General features: G+C 37.1%; 1 protein-coding gene across 2 annotated transcripts; it reads right to left on the bottom strand.

Annotated features, from left to right (window-relative positions):
- Positions 1 to 2,482: 2,482 nt before the first annotated feature.
- Positions 2,483 to 11,918, bottom strand: LOC117571745 (uncharacterized). 2 transcript variants are annotated; one of them, XM_034254097.2, is made up of 4 exons: positions 11,326 to 11,918; positions 9,067 to 9,537; positions 7,955 to 8,122; positions 2,485 to 3,751 (listed from the first exon to the last, which is right to left on the bottom strand). In XM_034254097.2, the coding sequence occupies exons 1-4, from the start codon at positions 11,326 to 11,328 to the stop codon at positions 3,155 to 3,157; spliced, it is 1,239 nt and encodes a 412-aa protein (XP_034109988.1). In that variant the 5' UTR covers positions 11,329 to 11,918; the 3' UTR covers positions 2,485 to 3,154. The 2 variants fall into 2 exon arrangements, with proteins under 2 accessions (XP_051857906.1, XP_034109988.1); XM_052001946.1 differs by lacking the exon at positions 7,955 to 8,122 and having other exon boundaries at positions 2,483 to 3,751.
- Between the last annotated feature and the right edge of the window lie 11,198 nt (positions 11,919 to 23,116).

Raw genomic sequence — 23,116 nt, 5'->3', positions numbered from 1 at the left:
TAGGATCGTAAAATACTATCAAAACTAAAGATAGATGAGCGCTACGTGCACTTGCTGGAAATTCCATTAAAACGGCGCTTCTACATGAAGAAGAAAGGGTTGCCAAACGCACACCAAGAGAGGGAGAGAGAGGGATCAACCTGAACTTCTTTGTGTTGTAGTTTTTTTTTGTATTTTTTGTGTTTTTGGTGAATGGCTGAACGATGCATAGTTGCATGTCTCTCTCCGAGAAGTGAAACAAGGGGAGCACAAGGGATGTGTGGTTGCTGCTGCTGCTGCGGCTGCTGTTGCTGTTGCATCGGCCACAATAAAATCAAAGCGATAAGCATCTTTACTGTGTGTCCCAGCGGCTGAGCACTGCGCACTGAGATGATCGCCTCTCTGTGTGGACTTTGCAGGCGACTGCTGCATATTAAATTGTTGAATCAGTCACTGAGAATCCAAGAGACAAATCGGAGCACGTACACAGCGTCCGAAATTAATGACAATTGCTGATTGTGTGAGATAAAAGGCGACTGCAGGCGCAAGCGCAGGCGCAGGGCAATTGGTGGAAACCGCGACAAACTCACAGAGAGCGAAAGAGCGAAAGAGAGAGAGACAACGAGGTGAAAGACATTAGTAATATACACACACAAACACACACACAAAGGAACGAGTCGAGTCGAGTCGGGTCCAAGTGCAGGGTGTGCGTAGATTCCTTTGCCACGATAAGGCCCAAAAGAACCAGCGCCCCTCCTCCTCCTCCTCCTTCTCCTCCCTACTCACTACTCCTCAGTGCCCCTCTCTCTCTCGCTCTCGAAACGAAATATGCCAACCAAAAAAAAAAAAAAAAAAAAAATACACGTGCAACAAAATTGTCGTTTTGTTCGTTCGTGTCGTAAAAATTGTCAGAGAGCTGGAACCCATAGCTGTGAGAATAACCACAACAATAACGGCGACCAACAACAACAACTACTACAACAGAGACAACAACTGGACAACAACAATAATGAGAAGAGATCAGGGCAATGCAACTGTGGAATTATTATATGGCTCATAAAATATTTGTACAAGTCTATAAATGCCGCGTAATTTACTTCTGCCTGCAATTAAAACGAATCTCCAGCAAAATGAAGAATCTACAGCAAATGAAATTGTTCCGGCCACTTTTGCTACCCAGCACAAGTAAGCTACACTAGCTGGGTATATCAGTTTTAAGTTTAACTGAATGTATATTCAATAAATTCTCATTCATAAATGTTTGATTTACTTAAGTGTATTGTTAACCAAATGCAGTTCAATTCGTATGCAATAAATCAATAAAATAATATGTAAGGAGTATCTTCAAGATCGACATACCCCACTTGCCTTGTTTTGTTGCTCGTTTATAGTCTTGTGTCTCTTGTTGTGCTTGCCTTGCATTCACAAGCCGATCGCATTGCAATCGCCGGCATACACTGCGTATGTGCAATGCTGCAATGCAGCAGCAGCTGCCGCTGCCGCCGTCAACAATGTGGGAATGAATTTCGAGTTGCTGTAAGTAATATGGCGCCACGTTAATAGTGGACCCCACACACAATTAACATGGGCAGCATCAATTAAATTTCGAAAATAAAACAGTCAAATTAATGCTGAAAAAGGTTTGCTATCAAAATTCATCCAAAATGCATTTAGTTTTGCTGCATAAAATAGTAAAAGAATTTTACAAAGTATCAACAATTGTATTATTAAATTAAATTCTTTGAATTGATCAGAAAATTGCGAAGAAGTTTGGGAAAGTGTGGACTCAATTCATTTAGTTAATTAATAATAAAATATATGCAACAATTCAAACAATTAAGCTGGGTAATAACCAATTAATATTTAAGCATTTCATGCAGAAATATCAACAATTATAATTATCCAAAATTTTTTAAACATGTTTTAAGTTTTCTTCATTTAAAATTAATTTAAAAAAATGCACTAAAAATATTTGTAAAGTTTTCTCTAAATAAAACGAAACATTTAATTACGAATTATTCATCTTCATTATTCTTCATCATTGTAAAAAGTTGTCAAGTTTTTTATATCAAATTTAATAGCAAAATTCACTCGAAATTGATCAACAAATTTTATGGCCAGACTTACTAAAAAATGATAAATACATTTCTATCATTTTTTTTAAGTAAAACCAATTAATAATGAAAATGAGAAAATCAAAATTCGTTAATAAATTTTGGAAACATTTTTCAAGTTTTCTTTATACAACTTTAAATATCAAAATTCATAAAAAAGTGTTAAATACATCTTAGAAATTTGTGTTAAATTAACTTAAATTTCCAATGGACACAAACTTACATATGTTAGCTTCCACTTTTTAGCATTTGTGTAAAGCCATAAAATATATCAGTGTAAAAATCAGTGTAAAAGCAACTCCATCCAACCCTTTATAAAGCTTTTGATCCCCCAAAGCAAACATCAAATTTTTTGTCGTTTTTGTACTCGATTTTTTTTTAAAGTACAATATATATTGTAAATATATTGGAATTACAAATGTTGAATACAAACAGTTTTGTTGGTCGTACATAAAAATGTTGGTAAAAAAAAACACGTTTAAGTACCTACTAGATTTCTAGATTTCTATTTTTAACGTAATTACTATATTCCTATAATGCATTGATAGCAAACTGGGCGAGATATTTTGTTTGTTATGGATATTCTGCAAACGCGTTTTGTGTATTTTCTCGTATTTGAACGATAAAAAAAGAGCGAGCGTTGTCTATCAACTATTATCACAGCATTATAATACAAGGCAAAAGTCGTGCGATCTTACAATAGTGAATACTTATTTCTCTATATCGAATGTGCGTGGAATGTATTTGATTGGGGGAAATAAATAAAACTTCATGATACAAAAAAAAAAAAAAAAAAAAAAAAAAAAATAGAATGAGAGTATAAACTAAAATTAAGGTAATAAATGTTCATCGTGCTGATAATAAATAGTTAATGTAGATTGCTGGAAATGTAGTTTTTTGTTTTGTTTTGTTTTGGGCGTTTCGAAGTTCGGATTCGGATGTCTCATAGCCGTTCTTGAGAATGGATTTTCAGTACAGTATTTTATAAAATAGAATAATTTACTTATGTCAACTATAAATAATAAAATAAAAGTGGCCAGTGGAAAATAGAAAACTAGAAACTACGCTCCTTTTGGCTGCTTCTGTTTCTGTTTCTGCTGATGCTTCGCTCGTGATTTCACACGTGGCTGCGTCTGTTTTTTCGCTGCTGCTTTGGCCTTGCACTTCCTTTTGGTCCGCTGTTTGGCCAACGCTTTTGTGAGGTGCTTCAGGTACTCAATGTATTGAAACTTGAGAAATAGAGCGTCTAACACATGTGGCTCCTGCGGCTTAGCAGCGGCTTTGTTTCCTGCCGCCAGCACCGCCTGATTGTGCAACTCGACCAGCGGTGTCTTGAACTGCAGCAGACGCTTCTCCATCGCCATTCGTGGCACGGTCTTGATGCTACCAACGACGCCAGGCGACAACAATTGTTGTTTTTGTTGTTGTTGCTCCTGTTGACTCTGATTGAGACTAGGCGCATAGAGGCGATTGGTCGCATTGATGGCCTCCTCGACTAAGCAGAGAATGTTCCGCGCACTGGTTCGATAGCGTAACAGCTCGGCGGACAGCGCGCTCTGCGTCTGCCAATTCTCGTAGTCGAAGTGCAGCTGGGCGTGCCGCAGATAGCTGAAGGATGCCACATAGAACTGGATATCATGATGCACACGCCGTAGAAACTGTTCGAGAAAAGAGAGAAAAGTTGAGGGAAAAGTGAAAGGTTAGTAATCATGTGAAACAAGTTTTCAATCAAATTAAATGTGTGATGTGGAATGGAAATGAGATTCGATAAAGCGATTGATTCATATTAATATAAATATTATATGAAACGAGACTTCGTTACGCAAAAATAAATAATACTATTACTAAAACTAATTCTTTAAAGCGGAATATTTAAATCATTCTTTATTATTTTGTAGAATATTACTAGCATTCTATGTTATCTATAGGCTGTTCATCGACTTTTCTGATTGACTCGTTGCAAACAGATAAAACAAAATAATAAAGAAATTGACTTTATGGCATATCTCTTCAAATCTTTGACTATCAGCCAAATTAATTTTTAATCAAAACTATATTTATTATTTTTTTTACTAGTAAAGTCTTTTTGAGTCCAGAAAATTTGGTTGTGATCAGATAAAAATTGTAGAAATTATTTAAGAAATGATTTTGTATGGCAAAAACACCGACTACAATCGGAACATAGTTTTGTTTGGCTGACAACTTTGTATGTTTTAGTACTATATTGTATAAATAATATAACCATTAGTATATTTAAGTATATTCGTGTAGCGTTTATTTGAGTGTTGTAGACTGTATCTTTCTTATTTGTTTCTATTTTTATAATAGTTTATTTTTACGAACAGTTAATATTTTGTCTGGAAAGATGCCATGACTTAATAATGTATTTGTAATCAGTAGAAAAATCGCGCATGATCTAAGGCAATAAAAAAATGCTTTACCTCAGCTAGCAATTCAATTTAGTATAAAGCTTAGTATAATAATATACAATTACATACTAAGTATAATATAATTTATGAGTATAGCAGAGCAAAGTATTTTTCAGCTGCGATCTCAAAAGGTTATTGACTATGGCTGTTGCTAGCCAAATCTAAAGCGCATTGAAAACCGGCTAGCAAAAATGTGCCATGCCCTTCGCCGCCCCCTCGCACCAACGCACCGCCCTTGTGTCTGGCGAGTCGCGCTCTGCAAAGCTGGCAAGTTGAGTGAACTCTTTACGCAGGCAGCAGCAGCAACGAAACGTTGTCGCTGCTGATTAATAATCAAAATCAATCATACGACATGTTGGCTGAAAGTGAAAACGAACTCCCCCCCGACAGTTCATCCCAACTCCCTCTGCTCTCCCTTTGACTACCCTTTGGGAGCACTCGCTCGCTCGCTCGCTCGCTTAACTGTGCTTTCGGTTTCGCAACACACACATACGCAAAGATTTCGCGGCCGCGTGACGTCGCGACGTCAGCCGAACGAAGCGACGTTCGTTCGTCGCTTGTCGTCGTCGTCGTCGTTGCGTCGTCGTCGTCGTCATCTCTACTCCGCCTATCGCGGCATTCGTTTCATTCATGCCGCTGCCGGGGGAATCCACGGCTTGCTCATTCGCATGATTCACACACAACGCGCGCGCTTCGTTCGTTCGTTGGTATCGCTTATCTCTCTATTGTTCTGCCCTCACTCTCTTGGTTTCGCTCGCGCTCGCGCTCTCGCTCTCTTTGTTGAAGCATATCGACTGCGTTGTGACCTCAGGCACTGAGCTGCGGTTGTCGTCTATGCGAGAGTATTTTATGGTGCGGCATGCTTCTTCGACGTTTGTTTGTCGTGTGTGTGCGAGTGTGTGCGAGTGACGTCAAAAGGCCACGCGAACTGCGAACTGTGAGTTGCAAGTTCTTTAAGCCTTATTTGACTTTCAATATGATTTGCGCAAGTTCGACTCACTTGACAAACACACCGATAAACAAACAACTCATGTCTGATGGCATTCTATATAAATAGCCATGGCGATCGCTCTGCTGCGATTAGCTGCCACACTTCTGTTTGCCCTTAGAAGCTCCGTCATCGGCGGGATAACTGACTTCTTTCAAATACTGACTTATTCTGCACTTAATACACAGATAATTACAAAGAAATATTTCATTTATACTATAGTGAAAGAGGGGACAACTTATTGGCCTTGATTATTATATTAAATATTTAACAAAACTTGTCATCAACTTGTTTTTTCTTCTTTTTTTTTTGCGAATTGCCAGAGCAATTGACGTCGGTTCGGTCTTTAGTCAACATTTATGCTTATTATTGGTAGGTTATTTGCCATTGCTGTTGAGAATTTATTGCTAAACGCTGACTTATCCACATTACCAATAATTCGTGTTTTTTTCCCTCATTTTTTGTGTTGTTTTGCTTGTTTGACTGACGTCAATGAGAAATTCAGCGAAAGCTTAAGTACAAAGTAATATACATAAGTGTATGTAAATTAAATTGAAGCTTAGAACATCTCAAAGTTTAAGAGATCTATACTAAATAATATATATACATATGTATATAGAAAACGAAAGAGAGAGAGAGAGAAACGAGCGAGAATAGCTGAGAGAAAGCGATGCGTAAGCCACATTTTGGCTAGGTAATGATGACTACTATTTTGACAAGCTTCAAAGTCGAAGAGTCGAAGCTTTCGCTCTTTGCACAAGTAAATATTTGATTCGAAAAGTCAAATTCTCAATCAACAACAGATGTAAATAAAATAATACATCATAAATCGAGGCAAAAATCAAGTTTTGTTATTCCAGTTGAAATTAGTATTGTGCAGCATATTATTGCCATGTTAATTCGCTTAAAGGCCGGTCAAATCCGGAAATGCATATCGAATATATTTCATAGTTCCGTTCAAAACCTGAAGTGTTACATTTTTGTTTCCTTTTTGTGTTTGCTGTCTACCTATCTACCTATCTGCATTTGCTTTCTTTCTTTCTTTGTTCAATTTGCAAGATAAAAGCAGTGCCAAAAAAAAAAAACAAAAACAAAATACTATACAATCAGATGGCGGCGAAACAGCAACATATATATAAACTTCAACTGCCGTTGATACTATGCTTTCTCAGGTATTATTCATAGAACACTGACGATCTTATCTGGGCCTCACTTACCACACTCATCTAGCCCCCAATATGATATAGTTTGCGGACTTAACTGCCTTTGAGTTTTTGACGAGTAATCTCTGATTACTGTGTACATATTATTTTATTTTTAGTCTGACTTTGCTTTTATTAAATCGCGTGACTCGAAGTGGATGTATAATTTTCTGATTAGTGCACAAGTCTTATATCTACATACTATTAATAGCGAGCTAAATTTGTATCTTGTTTGTTTGCCAAATCTTGTTTTCTTTAATATGTTTTTTACTTTCGATACAATTGGCCCTTAAGTTAGTACTTGAGTTGAGATCTCTGTCTGATCTCTAATTGATCGTGACTTGCACTGCACCAAGACACTCTTTGAACGAAAGTCGCGTGCTCCTTCAATTTGCAGAATTTTGTTTTGTATTTATTCACGTTTATCATTTTGCACACAAACAGTCTGAATATAATATATGTATATGTGCGATTCTTGTTGATTTTTGACAATAACATACGAAATGATCGCTGACAACGTGCGAGACACAACAAGAGATTCGATTATGTGATTGGATTTCTTTGATAGATAATTTTAATGAGCTTGACTTATGCGCGACTTGCAAATACGAATTTCAATGCCATGAAAAGCGGCTACTTTCTTCGCTTATTAAATCATTTTACCTAGTTTCAGTTGCTCCCATTTAATGTTTACTTTGAGCCGAGGGCAGTTCTATAGAGTATCTCATTTAAATGGCCACAGGCAGCTAAGAAAATTTACTTTAAAATTAAACTATGGAATATTTCTTTATTTGCTTTGATTTTTAAAGCGAATTTCCATTGTTTTATGTTGCCTTTAAGTGCAACTGAAATTGGCAACTAAGCGAGATATGTGTCTACTTAGCGGTTCTTAATGTAATTCGCCTCAATGCCTAATCACTGTTGCTAAGTCAAACGATGTGGCCAGTGGCCACCCTCGCAGCCTAGATTGTGGAACTCATATGACTGACTCGCGCTTGGTTAACTTGTGACGCTTTTTTTGCACCTACGCAATGACGAACGAACGAACGAATGAAGAAACGTATGAGCGAACGAACGATCGAACGGTGAAAAGGCGGCTCACGTGACCCTCTGACTGAGCCTCTAATCAATTTGATTACTTCACGATTGGGTTTGGGTTTACGTTTTGGGGAATGGAAATGGAAATTAAATGGGAAACGGAGTGAACTCAACTTGTGGTTAAGTTATTTATTTATCACTTACATTTTTGTTGCTGCTGTTGAGACGAGGCAGAAAATTATATTGGCTGCTCTGCACCTTCCATTGGTCATGCTTTGAGATGTCAATGGCCTCATTGCCATGTCGATGAATGTTCTCAAACTTCAGTTGCCGCAGCTCTAGGCCAGTTTTGTTTTGCAAAGTGCGCAACAGCTGCAAACAGATGACAAAAGAAGCCAATCAAAATTAGTAAATAAGAAATGTTATTTGCTAGGCAAGTTATTAAATTTTTTTATCTGATTTTTTTTTTTGTGCACTTAAAAATTAAAGATTCTGTGCGTCAATGAACCTAATATTAAATTCAAGTTTACTTAAAATATATATGCTTTGCATTGTTTCATTTTTTTGTCGCTCATTTCTTTATTCAGTCAAGTTTCAAATTAATAGATTAATTGTATATTATACAATTGTAATTTATGCACAATCTTTTTTATTTTTATATATTTTTTTTTTTTGAATTCCTATTTTTGTTTAAAATTCAAGTTTACTTAACTGAGACTTCTTATTGATAATGAGTTATTGCTAATATTCGAAAAATCATTAATTTAATAAAATATTTGAGAATGTTTCGGGGAAATTTACTTGTAGGTTCAAAATATTATTTAAGATTTGAAATCTACATATTTTAAGGTGTATTTTTCGTTTCTTTTTTCCAAATATACTAAGAAAAATATAAATGAAAATTTAATTCGATGTTTTTTTATCTTCTCCTACAAATAAAAATACCAATAAATATACCTCACAAAATTTAAAATACCAAATTGAGATTACTACTAAATAAATAAGCAAATTTACTTTAAGAAATAAATATACCATGAGGCTTAAATACTATGTTAAATTACGATTAATATTAAATAAATAAGAAAATCGTCTCTATTAAATTTGAAATTAAAAAAAAAAATAATTAAATAGAATACTTTATTACGATTAATATTAAATTAAAATGCAAATCTTGTCTAACAAATATTGAGAATTTTGAGTACTATTTTTAAATTATAAAAAATACTGAGTCAAGAAATGCAAATCTTTTTGAATATGTATTTTTCTTATTTTCAAATTGATTTCTTTATTTATTATTTTCTTTTTTTGTCACTTACTTTTTTATGTTTAGCACAGCGTTTCTGTGGCCTGACAACACGCGATTCGTTCGCTGGGCCCGTCCAATTGCCACCGCAGCCATTGCTCCACTCGAGGACGGAGCTGTTGAGCTCCAGACGGAAACGCTGCTTGAAGCTCAGCGTGTCCTCACGCTTCTGCAGTCGCAGGCGAACGTGTGACGCTGCTGTGGGCGGGGAAGCGGAAGCGGAAACGGAAACGGAAGCAGGCGTTGGAGCTGGAGCTGGAGCTGGAGCTGCCATTGCAAGTCCGATGCCGCCGCCAGCAAACTGATGCAGTTGGCTCATGAGGATGCTGAGGAGCAGCAACTGCGTGGATGTGAATGATTTGATGCTGATGGTTGGACGTCGTCGGGCGGCGTTCGCCGTCTGCGTCGCTGTTGTTGTTTCCCTTGTGTTGGCCGTTTTGTTGTTGTTGTTGCTGTTTGCTCGAAGCCGGCAAACACTTGTCGTCTATAAAGAGCGAGAGAGAGAGGAGATAAAGATATAGATTAGAATAGAGTAGGCTAGGATTTGGGGATTCCCAAAGTGAGCAAATGGGAAACAAAAAAACGGTGAGCTTGGTCAACAAATAGAAACGTGCGTGGTGACACGGTTATCGTTATCGTAATCGTTATCGTTTGTTATTATTGCCCTCTCTGTCATTGTCGCCGTTCTTTGCTGCTGCTGTCGACTGTCGGCTGACATAATTATTTAAAATTAAAGTCTAAATTGGGCTGAATCATCGGGCATTTGCGAATCTGCGCATACACTGCGCTACAAAGTCAACGAACTTTGAGCCCTCCTCTTGCATACTTTTGTGAAATTCAACGTTCACATTCGGCCACTTCTTCTTCTTCTTCTGTGTCTTCTTTTACCCTTACACTGCCTTTCCCACCCGCGCTTCCCCCGCTTTAGAGGGCCCTATACAACCCCCTCACTCCCTCTCTCTCTCTCTTTCTCCCGTTCTCTTGGCTCTTCGCTCTCTGTTGTTGTCTTGGCCCGGATCTTGTCCACGCTGTTTTTGGCTGACGCATCGCGCGCACTCTCCGACTTGTTGCCAATTCCCCTCTCTCTCTCTCACTCTCTCTGTCTTACCCTCGCTTGCTCTTTCTCCCTCACACCCACTTGGACGCCCGCCCGCCCAGAACGTGTAAATTAATTTCACATGTTTCGCTTTTGACTTATGATTTGAACTGGAAAAAGGTTTGCGATGGCAACAAAAGACTTTGAAGTGAACCAAAAGTCGATTTATTCATTTCCTCAAGTTGCATTTCATTTAATTGCAACTTTTTTTTAATGCTTAAGCATTTATGCTAATCGTTTTATAGTAATAATTGATTTGTCTATTTGTCTTTTATGTTTTTTTATTTAGGCTTTACTTTGTAAGTGTATTTTATTTTAATTTTGAAATGTATCTGTTTTTCAATATCAAATTCTTAAAGTTTTATTTTAATTCATCAATTTATGCATTTTTATTTTATAATTCCCTTAATTACTGGTGTTTCTTATTATTTTATTTTAATTGTTATTATTTTAATTATTATGCAATTTTATTTAGCTAACTTTGATTTATGATTAATTAATATTATATTTTACTTTTAGTTAATTATAAATTTATTTATACTTGTTTATTTGTTAAGTTATACATTGAAATATTATTTTTCTAACTTTGAATTTTTAATTCAATTTTATTTGTTGTGTTGTTAGATTTATATTTTTTTTTTGATTTCTAAATGTGTGAATAAATTTAGTTTGTTTACGTTTTAAAAGGACTTTAACGAAAAGTGCCTATTAAAAAGCAATTAAATTAAATGAAATTATAGGGTAAACAACTAACTTCAACTGACTACATCTGGGGCAAAGTTATTGCCACTTACTAATTATCAGGGTATTCCCCAGCTGAATCTCTCTCACTTTATGGCCTCTGACTTGCACAATTGATAACTAACCAACTGTTGTGCTGTATTTCTCTCCCAGTTTGTCGATTGCCTTTAGTGTTTATGATGCAAAGTGCTAGGAATTTCCTAGAACACACGTAGGTCAGGGTTGTTAGCCACACCGCCCCCCAAAAAATAAATGTATATCAAGATATTTACTATCTCGACAAGAGATTAGCGACAGAGCTTTATCTTTATGCGTACTTTATCAGTGCGAGAAGAAATTCTCATCTCGCTGTGCCCCAAACAATAAATAGTAAACATTAAACATAAAAATAAAAGTGACAATGAAAATGAGGGAAAATACAAATTGTATACATACCATTTACACATCAATTTGCAATGAGTCCTGTGGAAATTCCGCTCGGGAAATTCTGATGTGCCACCGCCAAACAAAACGCACACTCACTCACTCTCACACACACACACACACACACTGAGTTGTTGTCGCGTAAACAGTCAATTTATTAGAAACGGCAAATTTCACGTATTACCAAAAAAAAAAACAAAATGTTGATTGCAAATTATTGTGTAATAAAACAGGCGAGCAAAAACAAAAATGCAAAACTTTAGAAATATTATTTCGTTGTGGCGCGTGGAGTATCTCGAAGATACGATTATTGTTATTAGTATTATTAAATGGGGGCAAACACGAAAAAAAAAATTGTCGACGCGCTGCGTTTGACTGCCTGTTTTGATTTGATTTGATTGCCTGGCGATCGAATTCGTTGGCTCTGTCGAGACTCCGATGTCGAGTCGAGTCGAGTCGAGTTGAGTTGAGTTGAGTATTCGCCAACTTTGCTTTCGCAGAGCACAAAGAGTAGAGAGCAGCGACGATGACGATGACAGCGACAGCGACTGAGGCAGCGACTGAAGCAGCGACAGAGACTGCGGCGAAGTGAACTCTTCAGTTACTATGAGCGTACTAATGAGGAGGCCACTCTGCTCAAGGAGAAGTCATATTCGCAAGCGTCCGAGCGTATGTGTGAGTGTGTGCGTATGTGCGTTAGTGAGTGTTAGTGTGAGTGTGAGTGAGTGTTTGCGGCGGTGAGTGTGCTGCCGCGATGAGTGTATCGACATACGTCGCACATTTATCTCTCCACGCTCGCCTGTGAGTATAACATTTAGTCGCTGCTAACGATAATCATGCTTATGACGAAGTTCACCAAAAAAAACAAACGCTTTGCCAAAATCGTCTCTTCAACTATGTTGTAAATGACACTGCGAAAACTGCACGCCCCTCTCCCTCTCTCTATCTCTCTCTCTCTCTCTCTCTCTCTCTCTCTCTCTCTCTATTTCTATTTATGTTACTCTCTTTTATCGCAACAACAAAATAATACAACTCACCCAAGGCAGCAGCTGTTGAGTGCCAGGTGAGCGGCAGCTAAACAGCAGCCGGTAAAATGTTCTGTGCTCAGTCAAACAGCTGAGCGCGAAACAATGAAGCTCAGCTACAATACAATTCCACTGCTTGTGGGCGGCCGCAAAACGGGGCATATCGATTGCAACAGTCGTTAAGTCGCTGGACAGCAGATACCTGAAAGAAGACACCACGTAGTCCTAGTAAAATATTTAAAAATTCGATTCTTATCCTAATTATTTGAAGGACAACTTATTTGTTGTATTTATTTTTACTATATATGAAATTTGTAACTATTACATTACAAATTATTTGTGTGGAATCTATTTAACAACATAATATATACAACACAATATGTATTGGAACATCTAAAGATACAAATATTTCAATTTAATAATATAGTATTTAAAATTTGAGACTCTACGCAAAAGCCCAAAAATGTTTTCTTATTAATTTCATAATATTTCTGATTTATATGTACATATTTCAAAATTTAATTATTATTAGTAAATAATACTTTGAGTTTTTATCTTACATTTAATTTATGCAGTGTGTATACAATATGGATAGAACAAATTTAATATTATATATATATTTAAATATTTACAGATTTAATATTAAAATATTTCTATATGTAAAGAGGTAAATTTTATTGAGCGTAAGTTTTCAATTATACAATTTTATACAAATTTAATACTACAATTTCAATAGTTAAATATTTATACTTAAGTATTATTTTTATATTTATTTTATGTCTACATTTTAGATATGAAATATTAGATATGAATTTACTTCGACTTAATTTAGAATTAACTGGCTTATATCATGTCCTCTGATATTTTTATCTGTTCTGTAGCGCATTTTGATATTCGTTGAGAACTTTGCCTCGCGGAGTTGACTCGTTTTTACAGCTGTGCGTTGACTCTCCCACAAGCTCTGCTATGAATGTGTTTGTGTGTGTGTGTGTGTGTTAGCTCCCCCAGCTGTTGTGTGGGTGCCAAACAGCTCTGCCTCTCGCTGGGAGTCGAACTAATGCTAAACGCTGATTCTCTTTTACATTCGGCACTGTGTTAATTTGCTTGTCTTATTGTTATTGTTATTGTCGTGTGTCGATTAACGCTATTTTCGTTACTAACACATGCATGACAACGTCGTTCGATCAGCTGTTAACGCGTCAGCTGAGGGCCGCTCTCTCTCTCTCTCTCTCTCTTTCGCTCTTTAGCTCTCTCTCGGTGCGCGTGTGCGGCGCTCTCAATAAAAGTAAACAAAAGTGAGAAGCTCACTTGGCTAACTGATTTGCCGGTTATGCCGGAAGAGCGCATCACAATTGCAATAAAATATATAAAAGGCCAATTAACATTAACGTTATCTACACACTGTATTTGTTTTGCTGTGCTGTGCTGTGCTGCACGTTATCAACAATTACCTCAGACTTTCACTACCAAGTTTATAGCTGCCATTGATGATCGACGCGAGGTGAGGCCAAATCAGCTTTTTTTTTTTTGGGTATTTTGATTTTGTACGCCTGCCAAATCATGTCAAAGCTATTTTCCATTGCGATGGAATGGCATTATTCATCGTGTGATCTAAATGTCGGTGGCGGCACAGGTGAACAATGTGTTGTGGGTCACACACACACACACACACACACACACACATAGATACGGACTGACACACGCGTACAAAGTTACGCTGGCGTTGCGACGTCACGAACGTTCCGCACAAAATTTCAGTTATTTCCGTTCAATTTCACAAGAATTGAGATATTACTCATACGCGCCGGTGTCTGCTTGGCCGGCTAGTTAAACTCGCTCTCACGCTCACGCTCTGCTGGCTCACTTACATGTGCACACACACACACACCCTTATTCAGTTGTCTGTGGCGGTTCATTCATGAATTTTTTGCGCGCCGTTTTGAGCGGCAACCTACAAAATAAAGATCTGCAAGACGGTGGCAAGTATCGAAGGAGGAAGAGGCGAAGAAGCGCTCTAGTACACGTCAAAATGTGAGCTAAATTTCACCATGCCCAAAAAAAAAAGAGAGAAAAAGAAGAGGCATATACAATGATCAATCTTCAAATTATTGAGTGTGCTTGTGTGTGTGTTACTCATGGTGACGTCGCCAATGGAGGCGACTCCGTCTGCCCCGTACATGGTACGAGTTGATTTTCGCGGCATGATTGGGCCAAGCTATTTTTAAACTATTGTGTCGAAGTGTGGGCATGAAGTTTTCATTTGTTGTTACTCTGATTGTGTACTTGCGTAGATAGAGAGGTGAAAGAGGGGGTAAGCGATCGGCGTCGCGTCACCTTCCACCTCCGACTTCGTCTCCGTCTCCGTCACCGTCTCCGCCTCCACAACAACCTTCATTGGCATTTCGGGGGTATTTACGGCATTTGTTATACCTATTTGGCATGCATGTGGTAAAATGTGTTGATTCAATTGGGAATTTACTTTAACCGTGTCGTGTGAGGCGCCTTATTACTGTTTCATTTTTTTTTTTGCTGTGTTTATTGCCTTATATGCTCACTGTCTAACGGCTGATGGCTGATGGCTGATGGCGAATGTCTAATGTCTAATGTATGACGCCTGCGTATGAGTAATATTTAACAAATGACAAACTACTTACGAGCACCGAGCTGAATGCTGACCCAATAGTTTGCTGATAATTCGCTTCTCTTTTTTTCCTCCTTTTGTTTTTTATTGTGTGATAATGAATGCACACTTACGTATAATTAACTAGAGTATTTTACAGATTTAACACAGAATGAATTGGCGCATTTGAATTCATTTAAGTACTGAAAGTAATTATATATAGGCTAGTTATTTTTTATCTGCATTCATAGGGTAAAATGTGATAGTCTGGCGAAAGTTAACATAGTTTAAATCAAGAGGAATTCTTCGTTCCTTTGTAATCTTTTGGAAGACAAATTAAAATGTGTACTTCGATGCACTTCGATGCATTATCAGTTTAGTTATTTAGTCAGTTGTCAAAATTTAAATGAATATATATTCTATGTTTCTTTGTAATATATTTTTAAAGACAAAATATGAGTATTTCAATGCATTTTGTTTTCATAATTCAAATATATACTAATAGTAATTATCCATTTAGTTATATTTTATCTGCTCTTAAATCATCTATAAAGTGTCTTATATACAAAATAATTTCTTATTTCCTTAATAACACTTTTGAATACTCATTTTATTTGATCCAATATTAAATATAAAATTAAATATAATTGTTAGGCAATAAATATAAATATTAAATGTGCAATAAGCTGAAGAAAACAATTATTAAACTTCCTTAAATATACCAACCATTAAATAAAATAAACAACACACCATTTGCTCTAAAATAAACTGAAGAAATCAATTATAAAACTTCTTAAAATACCCAAAGCATTAAATTAAATAAACAACACATCACCTGCTCTTAAATAAGCTGAATTAATCAATTATTCAACTTCTTAAAATATGCCCTTAACTGTGATGAATTAATCATTATGCAAAGTCAATGCTAGAAAAGGCAAACGTTTGCTAAATTTAAAAGGTTATTATTGAACTTTAGTACCAAAATAATGCATTGCAATAATAATACAAATTAAATAGCAAATGTAAAATGTTAATCATGTGCCAAAGTGCAGAAGTTGATGACTAAAATGAATCAAATGTAAGTTTAGAGCGGATGAAATGTGAAATGAGCGTCATATAAATTATAGTTGCATCCTAAGTGAGGAATGATTAGCAAGCGTAATTTAGTAAAGAAAACAAACAACAAATGTATGTATTAGCTGGCCAATTAATAAATGAATAATTAAGCATTTGCGCGCGATCTTCGATCTCGACTTCAGACGCCAGCTGCCAGCTCAGTGTGCATGACATGGACCGCAAATATTTTTCTGACGACACAATTTGTAACCGCATAATGCTAATTTATTGTCCAATCGATTTGAAACACACAGCAACTAAAAAAATGCATCGACAGAGCGAAGAACAGCGCCGTGAACCGCCGGCGAAAATTTCGAAGCCCCCCCTAAAGAAATGAGTCATAAAATATATTTTACGGCTAATGAAATTTGTGTCCCTTAATTTTATGCAGCGTCAGAGCCACGTACGATTATTCAATGTGTTGTCTTTATGGTTCTTGATTCGTTGTAGTTGTTTCTGTCGTTGTTGTTGTTGCTGTTGTTACTGATAGCTGGGTAAATTGATTGAAGAATTCATTCATATATATGCTCGCTGCTAGTTTCATTAATGAGTAGTTTGAGCGCATTGCGTATACGTAATGTGTGTGGCTGTAGCTGCTCGCAATAATAACGTTACAATATTTATTTTTTTACGCACTGGGAAGGAATAAAATCCAGTCACAGTCACATCGTTATCGCCAGCGTCTTCACACTCTTCTTGCCACAAAACGGTTATGACGTGCAGCAAAGATGTATCGCAAGATGCTGCTTAAAGAGGGAGCAAGATGATGCAAGAGCAGGAAGCGGGAGGAGGGAATAATACACACACACACACACACACACACCGGGATGCTGCCCCATTAATGGCCGGCAATTTGGTGAGTGCTGTGCACAGTGTTTTCATGTTTGCCGACGGTCGAAAATTTAAAAGTTTCACACATAACAACAAAGTGCAAAAGGATGCAGATCGGCTCTCGGTAGAGAGAGAGCCGGGCCGGCCAAACTTAATTAGCGCCCATTGCAAAAATATTTACGGCAAAACAAAATAACACCCATTAAGCAAAACAAAGGAGCGCAAACGCGTGATGATCACTGGGCAACGCCCCTGACAAAAGCCCCAAAAGCCCCGAAAGCCCAGAAAGCCCAGAAAGCCCAGAAAGAGACGCACAGTCCGCGTCCATGGGCCAACACGATGGGCCACGTTCAACGATGGACGATGGACGTTGGACGTTGGACGATGGGCACCCAAAAAAAAAAAAAAAAACATGCTGAAACAGAAACACCAACAAGTCGATATAATCGAGAATGATCGACAACAAGGATACCCTGTGAGCAGTGGAATTACTTTTTTTACTTTTAGCATTTGCTGCTGCAATCTGCAAGTGAAATTGATTACGATTTTGCTGATCTAGTTTAGTAATATTGATAAAATGTTTGTCTTAGATGCACGACATCAGCCAGAGATAATTTAGTATGTTCATATGTTCCTATACAAAAGTCATAAGTTTTTTAATACAAGATAGAAAAAATGTTCAAGACAAATATTTAATCTTTTTGAATGTTGTTTTTGTTAGAAGAAAACAAAAAAAAATTTGTATTATCATTATTGAAATAATATGTTGAGAATAACTTTTATATTTTGCTCATTAAACTGTTGAATAACATTTAATTTTGAATTTTAAAAATAACAATGTCACAATAGCTTTTAGTATTTGCTTTTATTAAATTAGTGTATACCATATAAATTTCGACTTTCGATAAAAAATAACAATGGCTGACTAAATTTGTTAATTTATGGTTGGATTGTAGAAAAAGATTAAAAATTTCGATTTTATAAATAGCAAAAGCAGAATACATTTTTAAGTAATTGTTAAATATACATAACATTTAAGTATTTAAAAAGATTTCAATTTTGATTTTATAAATAGCAAATACTTAATTTAATTATGTAACCGTTAAATACTATTTTGCATGTGTGTAAAAGTGAAACAATGATAACAAAATTAATTTTGCATAACAATTAATTTTGTTATGAATAGTAAAGATAAAATGTATTTTGTAGTTTTGATTTTACAGCAATTAAATTTATGAGTTTGTTCAGATTAAAATATATTGAAAATCAGAATATAAAGATAGAAGTGAGAGGAACATAAACTATTTAATTCAATACACTTGTATATAAACTTAATAGGTGCTTTCTTAAGTCTGCTTTCGGCATTGATAAAACATTTGCACTTCTTGTTATTTGCACAGGGTATTTTATAAAGCAAGACAAAAGAAAACACATGCACCGTATAGTCATATGTATGAGCATCAAAGGCCGCCACAGGATCGCGCAGCAGCAGCAGCAACAACAGCAACAGCAACAGCAACAGCGGCAGCAGCGGCGGCCATGGGAGGTGCAAACGCCTCTGCTTCTGCTCCCCAGTTAAAGAGTCAGCTCCAACCAGAATCACGGTCTCAGTTTCAGTTTCAATCGCAGTCGCAGTCGCAGTCTGTGTCTCATTCTCAGTCTCAGTCTCAGACTAAGACTCAGATTCAGACTCGGTCTTAGGCTGGCTAACTGTCCGTTCCGGCCGCGGCCGTCATTATAAGCCGTCACCTTGTTGTGTAGACATTGGCCATGGCCACCGCGCAGAGCACCGCACAGCAACAGCAACAACAACAATAACACACAGCCATCCAGAAAGAGAAACAACAACAACAAGAGGAGCAACAGAAACAGAAACAGACTGCTAATCCGGTTCGGTTTCGAGTTCGGCGGCAATCGCTGAAGTGAAATCAACTCGTTAACTCGTTACCAAAACTGATCCCATTTAGCGGCGCATCGCGGCGCCAGCCAGAAAGGCCAGGCGAATGCGCTACACTCTACACGCTACACTCTACACTTTAAACTCTTCAATCTACACTCTTCACTATACACTATACAATCTACACTTTACGCTCTACACCGAGCACTCTACACCACATTTTACAACTCTACACAACTGAAAACTACTATAAACTCTTGATCGATATCCCACTCTATTATACATTAATCTAAAATTAACTTTACACTGATTTATCATCAACTCTCCCTTGCTCTACTCTACTCTACACTAATCTAACATTAACATGTCAATACAGCATCAACTCTTCATTGATCTACACTACTTTATATTGCTTCACACTACTATGCACAACTCAACACTAACTTACCATCAACTCTACACTACTCTACACAACTTTGCATAATTTGTCACTTTTCTATCAACTCTACACAGCTTTGTCCAACACTATTCTATTGATTTTTACTCTACACAGTTCTATAGAACAAAAATTATTGATCTCTACTCTACACATAACTCAACACTAACTATTCAAATCTTCACTACACTATTCCTTAGTTCTTTACTCTAAAAAAATCTCTTTAAGCATTATTCTATATATCATTCTCAACTTTTCATCACTTGTTTAATCTCATAAGTGCAACCTTTCAAGGATGATCCGCAAATGCAGTTACAATATCGCGCTTAAGTGCGATCTTAATTTGCATAGTTTCCGCAATCTTATTTTTACTTAATATTCATAACCAAATCATGAAAACACTGTTGCCAAAATTCAGTTCTTTGCACTTAGTACAAAGATAAAATCTAATAATACACAGAAAACACTGTTGCCAAACTTCAGTTCTTTGCACTTAGTTGTCTATTTTAATGCTGTTAAACAAAACGTGGACGTAAGTACAGTATGAAGCAAATTATTGAGTAACTTGATAAATTTCTGACCAACATTTAATTGATTTAGATGCAGATGTAGCGAACTCGAAAGGCGGAGAGACGCGAATAAACGCGAGCACAAAAAAAAAAAAATAAGGAAAAATAAATTCGAAAAAAGGCGAAGACGCATTGAGGTTGGCGGCTGCAAGTTTGGACGGCATCGGGAATGGCAACGGCAACGGCAACGGCAACGGCAACTTTGGACGGCGCATCCGCGTGATCAGCATCATCATCGCCAACACCAACACCTTCATCATTATCTGCTGCGTCTGCCACGGCGGCGGTGGCGGTTGCGGTGGCGGTGGCGGCGGCGTCTTCGAGTTGGATTTGATGTTGCGCGGCGACTTCGTCTTCGTCTTCGTCTTCGACTTGGGCATGGACTTGGACTTGGACTTGGCGGTGGCAGCCTGAGGGCGCTGTTTGTTGGCGCTGACTGGCTGCGCTCTCAAATCGACGGCGGGACCCGACAATTGCTATTGAGGCGAGCCACCAAAAAGTAGGTGGTTATGAGCTGTTGAAAGCGACCTTATGCGGCTTCCGCTGCAGTCGCAGAGCCATTCCATTCCATCGAGTTGTATGTGTGTGTGTTTGTGTCGATGAGTATCACAGTGGGCAATATTGTTGCATGCTTATTGTTTTTGTTGTTAGGGATAGGCAAAGGGATAGGGATAGGGATGGGGATGGGGATAGGGATAAGGGAGTCCATAGGATAGCAGCAGTCTTTGTCTTGGGACCGTCCATATTATTAACTTATTTTCAACCAATAAAATGGCAATGAAGCGAACGAGGCGATCGCGTCGATCGAGGCGAGAAACTGGCCAACGGAGGAGCAAACGGAGGCGCACAAAATGCGGTTCCCACAGTTATTATTTTTAAGACTGAACTATTTGATGTGGAAGTAATGCGATGACGGCGGCGATGAGGTGAGACGACGGCAACGGCAACGGCGACGATGAGGATGACGATGACGATGACGGTCATGTCAGTGTTGGCTTCGATGGCGCCTCATTTGGCATTGGTGTTGATTGGCCCAGGCAAAAGTGTCAAATGACAATGGCAAAGACAGAGACAAGCACACGCTGTCAGACAGAGACAGAGACAGCTACAGCCAGAGTGGGAGTGGGAGTGAAAAGGAAATACATAGAGAGAGAAAGAGAGAAAGATGAGAAGCAGTGCAAGTGCTGTGTAAAAATTGTTAATGGCGCGCTCTCAACTTATGAGCTGTGATTAATGAGTAACCATTAATCGCCCGCAGTTACAGTTACACTTGTACTTGCCACTGCAACACCAGCAGCAGCAACAGCAGTTGCAACAACACTAACAACAACAACAACAACAACAATAGCAGCTGCGACATTTACCTGCGAACACACTTGGAGACCACACAAAGCGACTGCGGTAATTGCAATCAAAGTGAAGAGAAGACACCATCGAAGCACTGCGCAAATGCAATGCAATGCAAATGCACGAATGCAGCGATACCCTGTAAGCTGAGACATCCTATAGAAATGCCTTATTTCGAGTGCAGGGTACAACAGGAATCATATAACGGACAATCACAATACCCAAAACGAGATTAATAATTATATTGAATGATAGTTCCTTTTAGTTGCCACAACTTACACGAGCCTCGTCTCTCTGTGTATCTGTGTGTGTGTTTTTGTTCGTTGTTGTATTTTGAAGTGTACAATTTCACAACATTTAATTCGAGATTTGAGCGACAGGTACACATGGACATCGACACGAACCTGGACATGACGTTGGACACGGACTTCGACATGAACTTGGACACAACAATTCAATATTAAGCGTGTTGTTCTCTTTCTCATATGGCACATTTTTGTATACAGCTGAGTGTGTTTTACCTCTCCTTCGTCTTGTGCTCGCATTTTTTGTTGTATTCTCTTTTTCATTTTTTACAAGACCTCCCGCACATGTTTTAAACCTGCCGATTCATAATTCTGCATTTTATGTTTTAAGGAGGCAAAACTGAGTGGAGTCGCTTGTTGTTGATGAGCAGCCGCCTTGATTCAACCTTTGTGTGGCGGCAGAGAGTACAAAAAAACAAAAATAATAATAATAATAAGAAAATACTAAACTGAACTGCCTCACGAGATAAGCATCGGACGAGGCAGAGCCGCAAAGCCGCACAGCCGAAGCGACGACCACCCGAGACCCGATTGGAACTTACAGCCTGCGACTCTCTGGATCAGTCTCAGTCTCAGACTTGCTGCTGTTGTTGTTGTTGTTATTGTTGATGTTGCTACCCCAACTCCAGCCATCTGGAATGACAGATTGGACCACCATTTGCACATGTGACGAGGATGATGCCACAACCAACAACCTGAGCACAGCGATCAAATACCAGTTGAAGCTACAGCTCAAGCTGAAGTTGAAGTTCGAGACATTCAAATACAAATCGATGAGCATTTAAAAATATGCACTTTTCCCCTCAAAGGAAAGGGGTGAAATTGTGTTAAGGGGTGACAAAAACAATGAAATCAGTTGGTGTGAAAATCTGGCATTGCATTCATCCTAATTAACCATATTTCCAGCACACTTTGCTTCTAGTCAATCATTCTGAAATTTGCAATTCATAATAAAATTTCTAAGAATGCAAAAACATTTCCTTTCGATTATTTATGAAACAAAGCCAAGAGTGCAAAATAATATTATCTAAAAAAAAAAGAATAAAATTTCCATAAAATATAATAGAAATACGACTAAAAATAAATCATAGAATAGCCAAAAATTAAATATGATGTTGTCATAACTTTTTTACATTTAAAGATTGACAATTTTCGATCTCAAGTTTACGCCGTTAAATACATTCTACTTGGTTTATTTTCTATTATTTTATATGATTTTATAATTAATTTGTATTTATTTAAAATTAAAGCTTTAATGTTTGATTCTCTGAAGCATTTTTCATTGAAATGTTTGTGAAAAAATTAATTTGATAATGTTTGCTCAACTTTTAAATAGTAATTTGACATTGCATAAAACAAATTTGTAAAATCATTGTAAACTGGCATTAGAACTTTCATGATCATTATCATATTTTAATTTAATATAATATTTAGAAGTAAATATTATTATTATTAAATAGATCAGAAAGAAATGTACAATCTTAAAAATTTTTATTTGAGCAATGGGTACTTCATTTATTTTTTATTTTGTAATACTCAGATTTATTAATTAAGAGATTTCCAAAATTCTAATTTTTTCAGTGATAAATTTTTTTTTTTTTTTTTAACAATCATATTGAACATGAATACTAAAGACACCGTTTAAAAACACAAATTT

Source organism: Drosophila albomicans, chromosome X (assembly GCF_009650485.2).
Source record: "Drosophila albomicans strain 15112-1751.03 chromosome X, ASM965048v2, whole genome shotgun sequence".
Taxonomy (NCBI): domain Eukaryota; kingdom Metazoa; phylum Arthropoda; class Insecta; order Diptera; family Drosophilidae; genus Drosophila; species Drosophila albomicans.
This window is presented reverse-complemented; position numbering and strand designations above follow the sequence as displayed.

Bases quoted from the DNA above. Each gene is read 5' to 3' on its own strand.
- LOC117571745 (XM_034254097.2), bottom strand. The intron at 8,123-9,066 runs GTAAGTGACAAA...ATCTGTTTGCAG, and splicing joins GCTGTGCTAAACATAAAAAA to CTGTTGCGCACTTTGCAAAA. The intron at 3,752-7,954 runs GTAAGTGATAAA...TTTCTCGAACAG, and splicing joins TCAACAGCAGCAACAAAAAT to TTTCTACGGCGTGTGCATCA.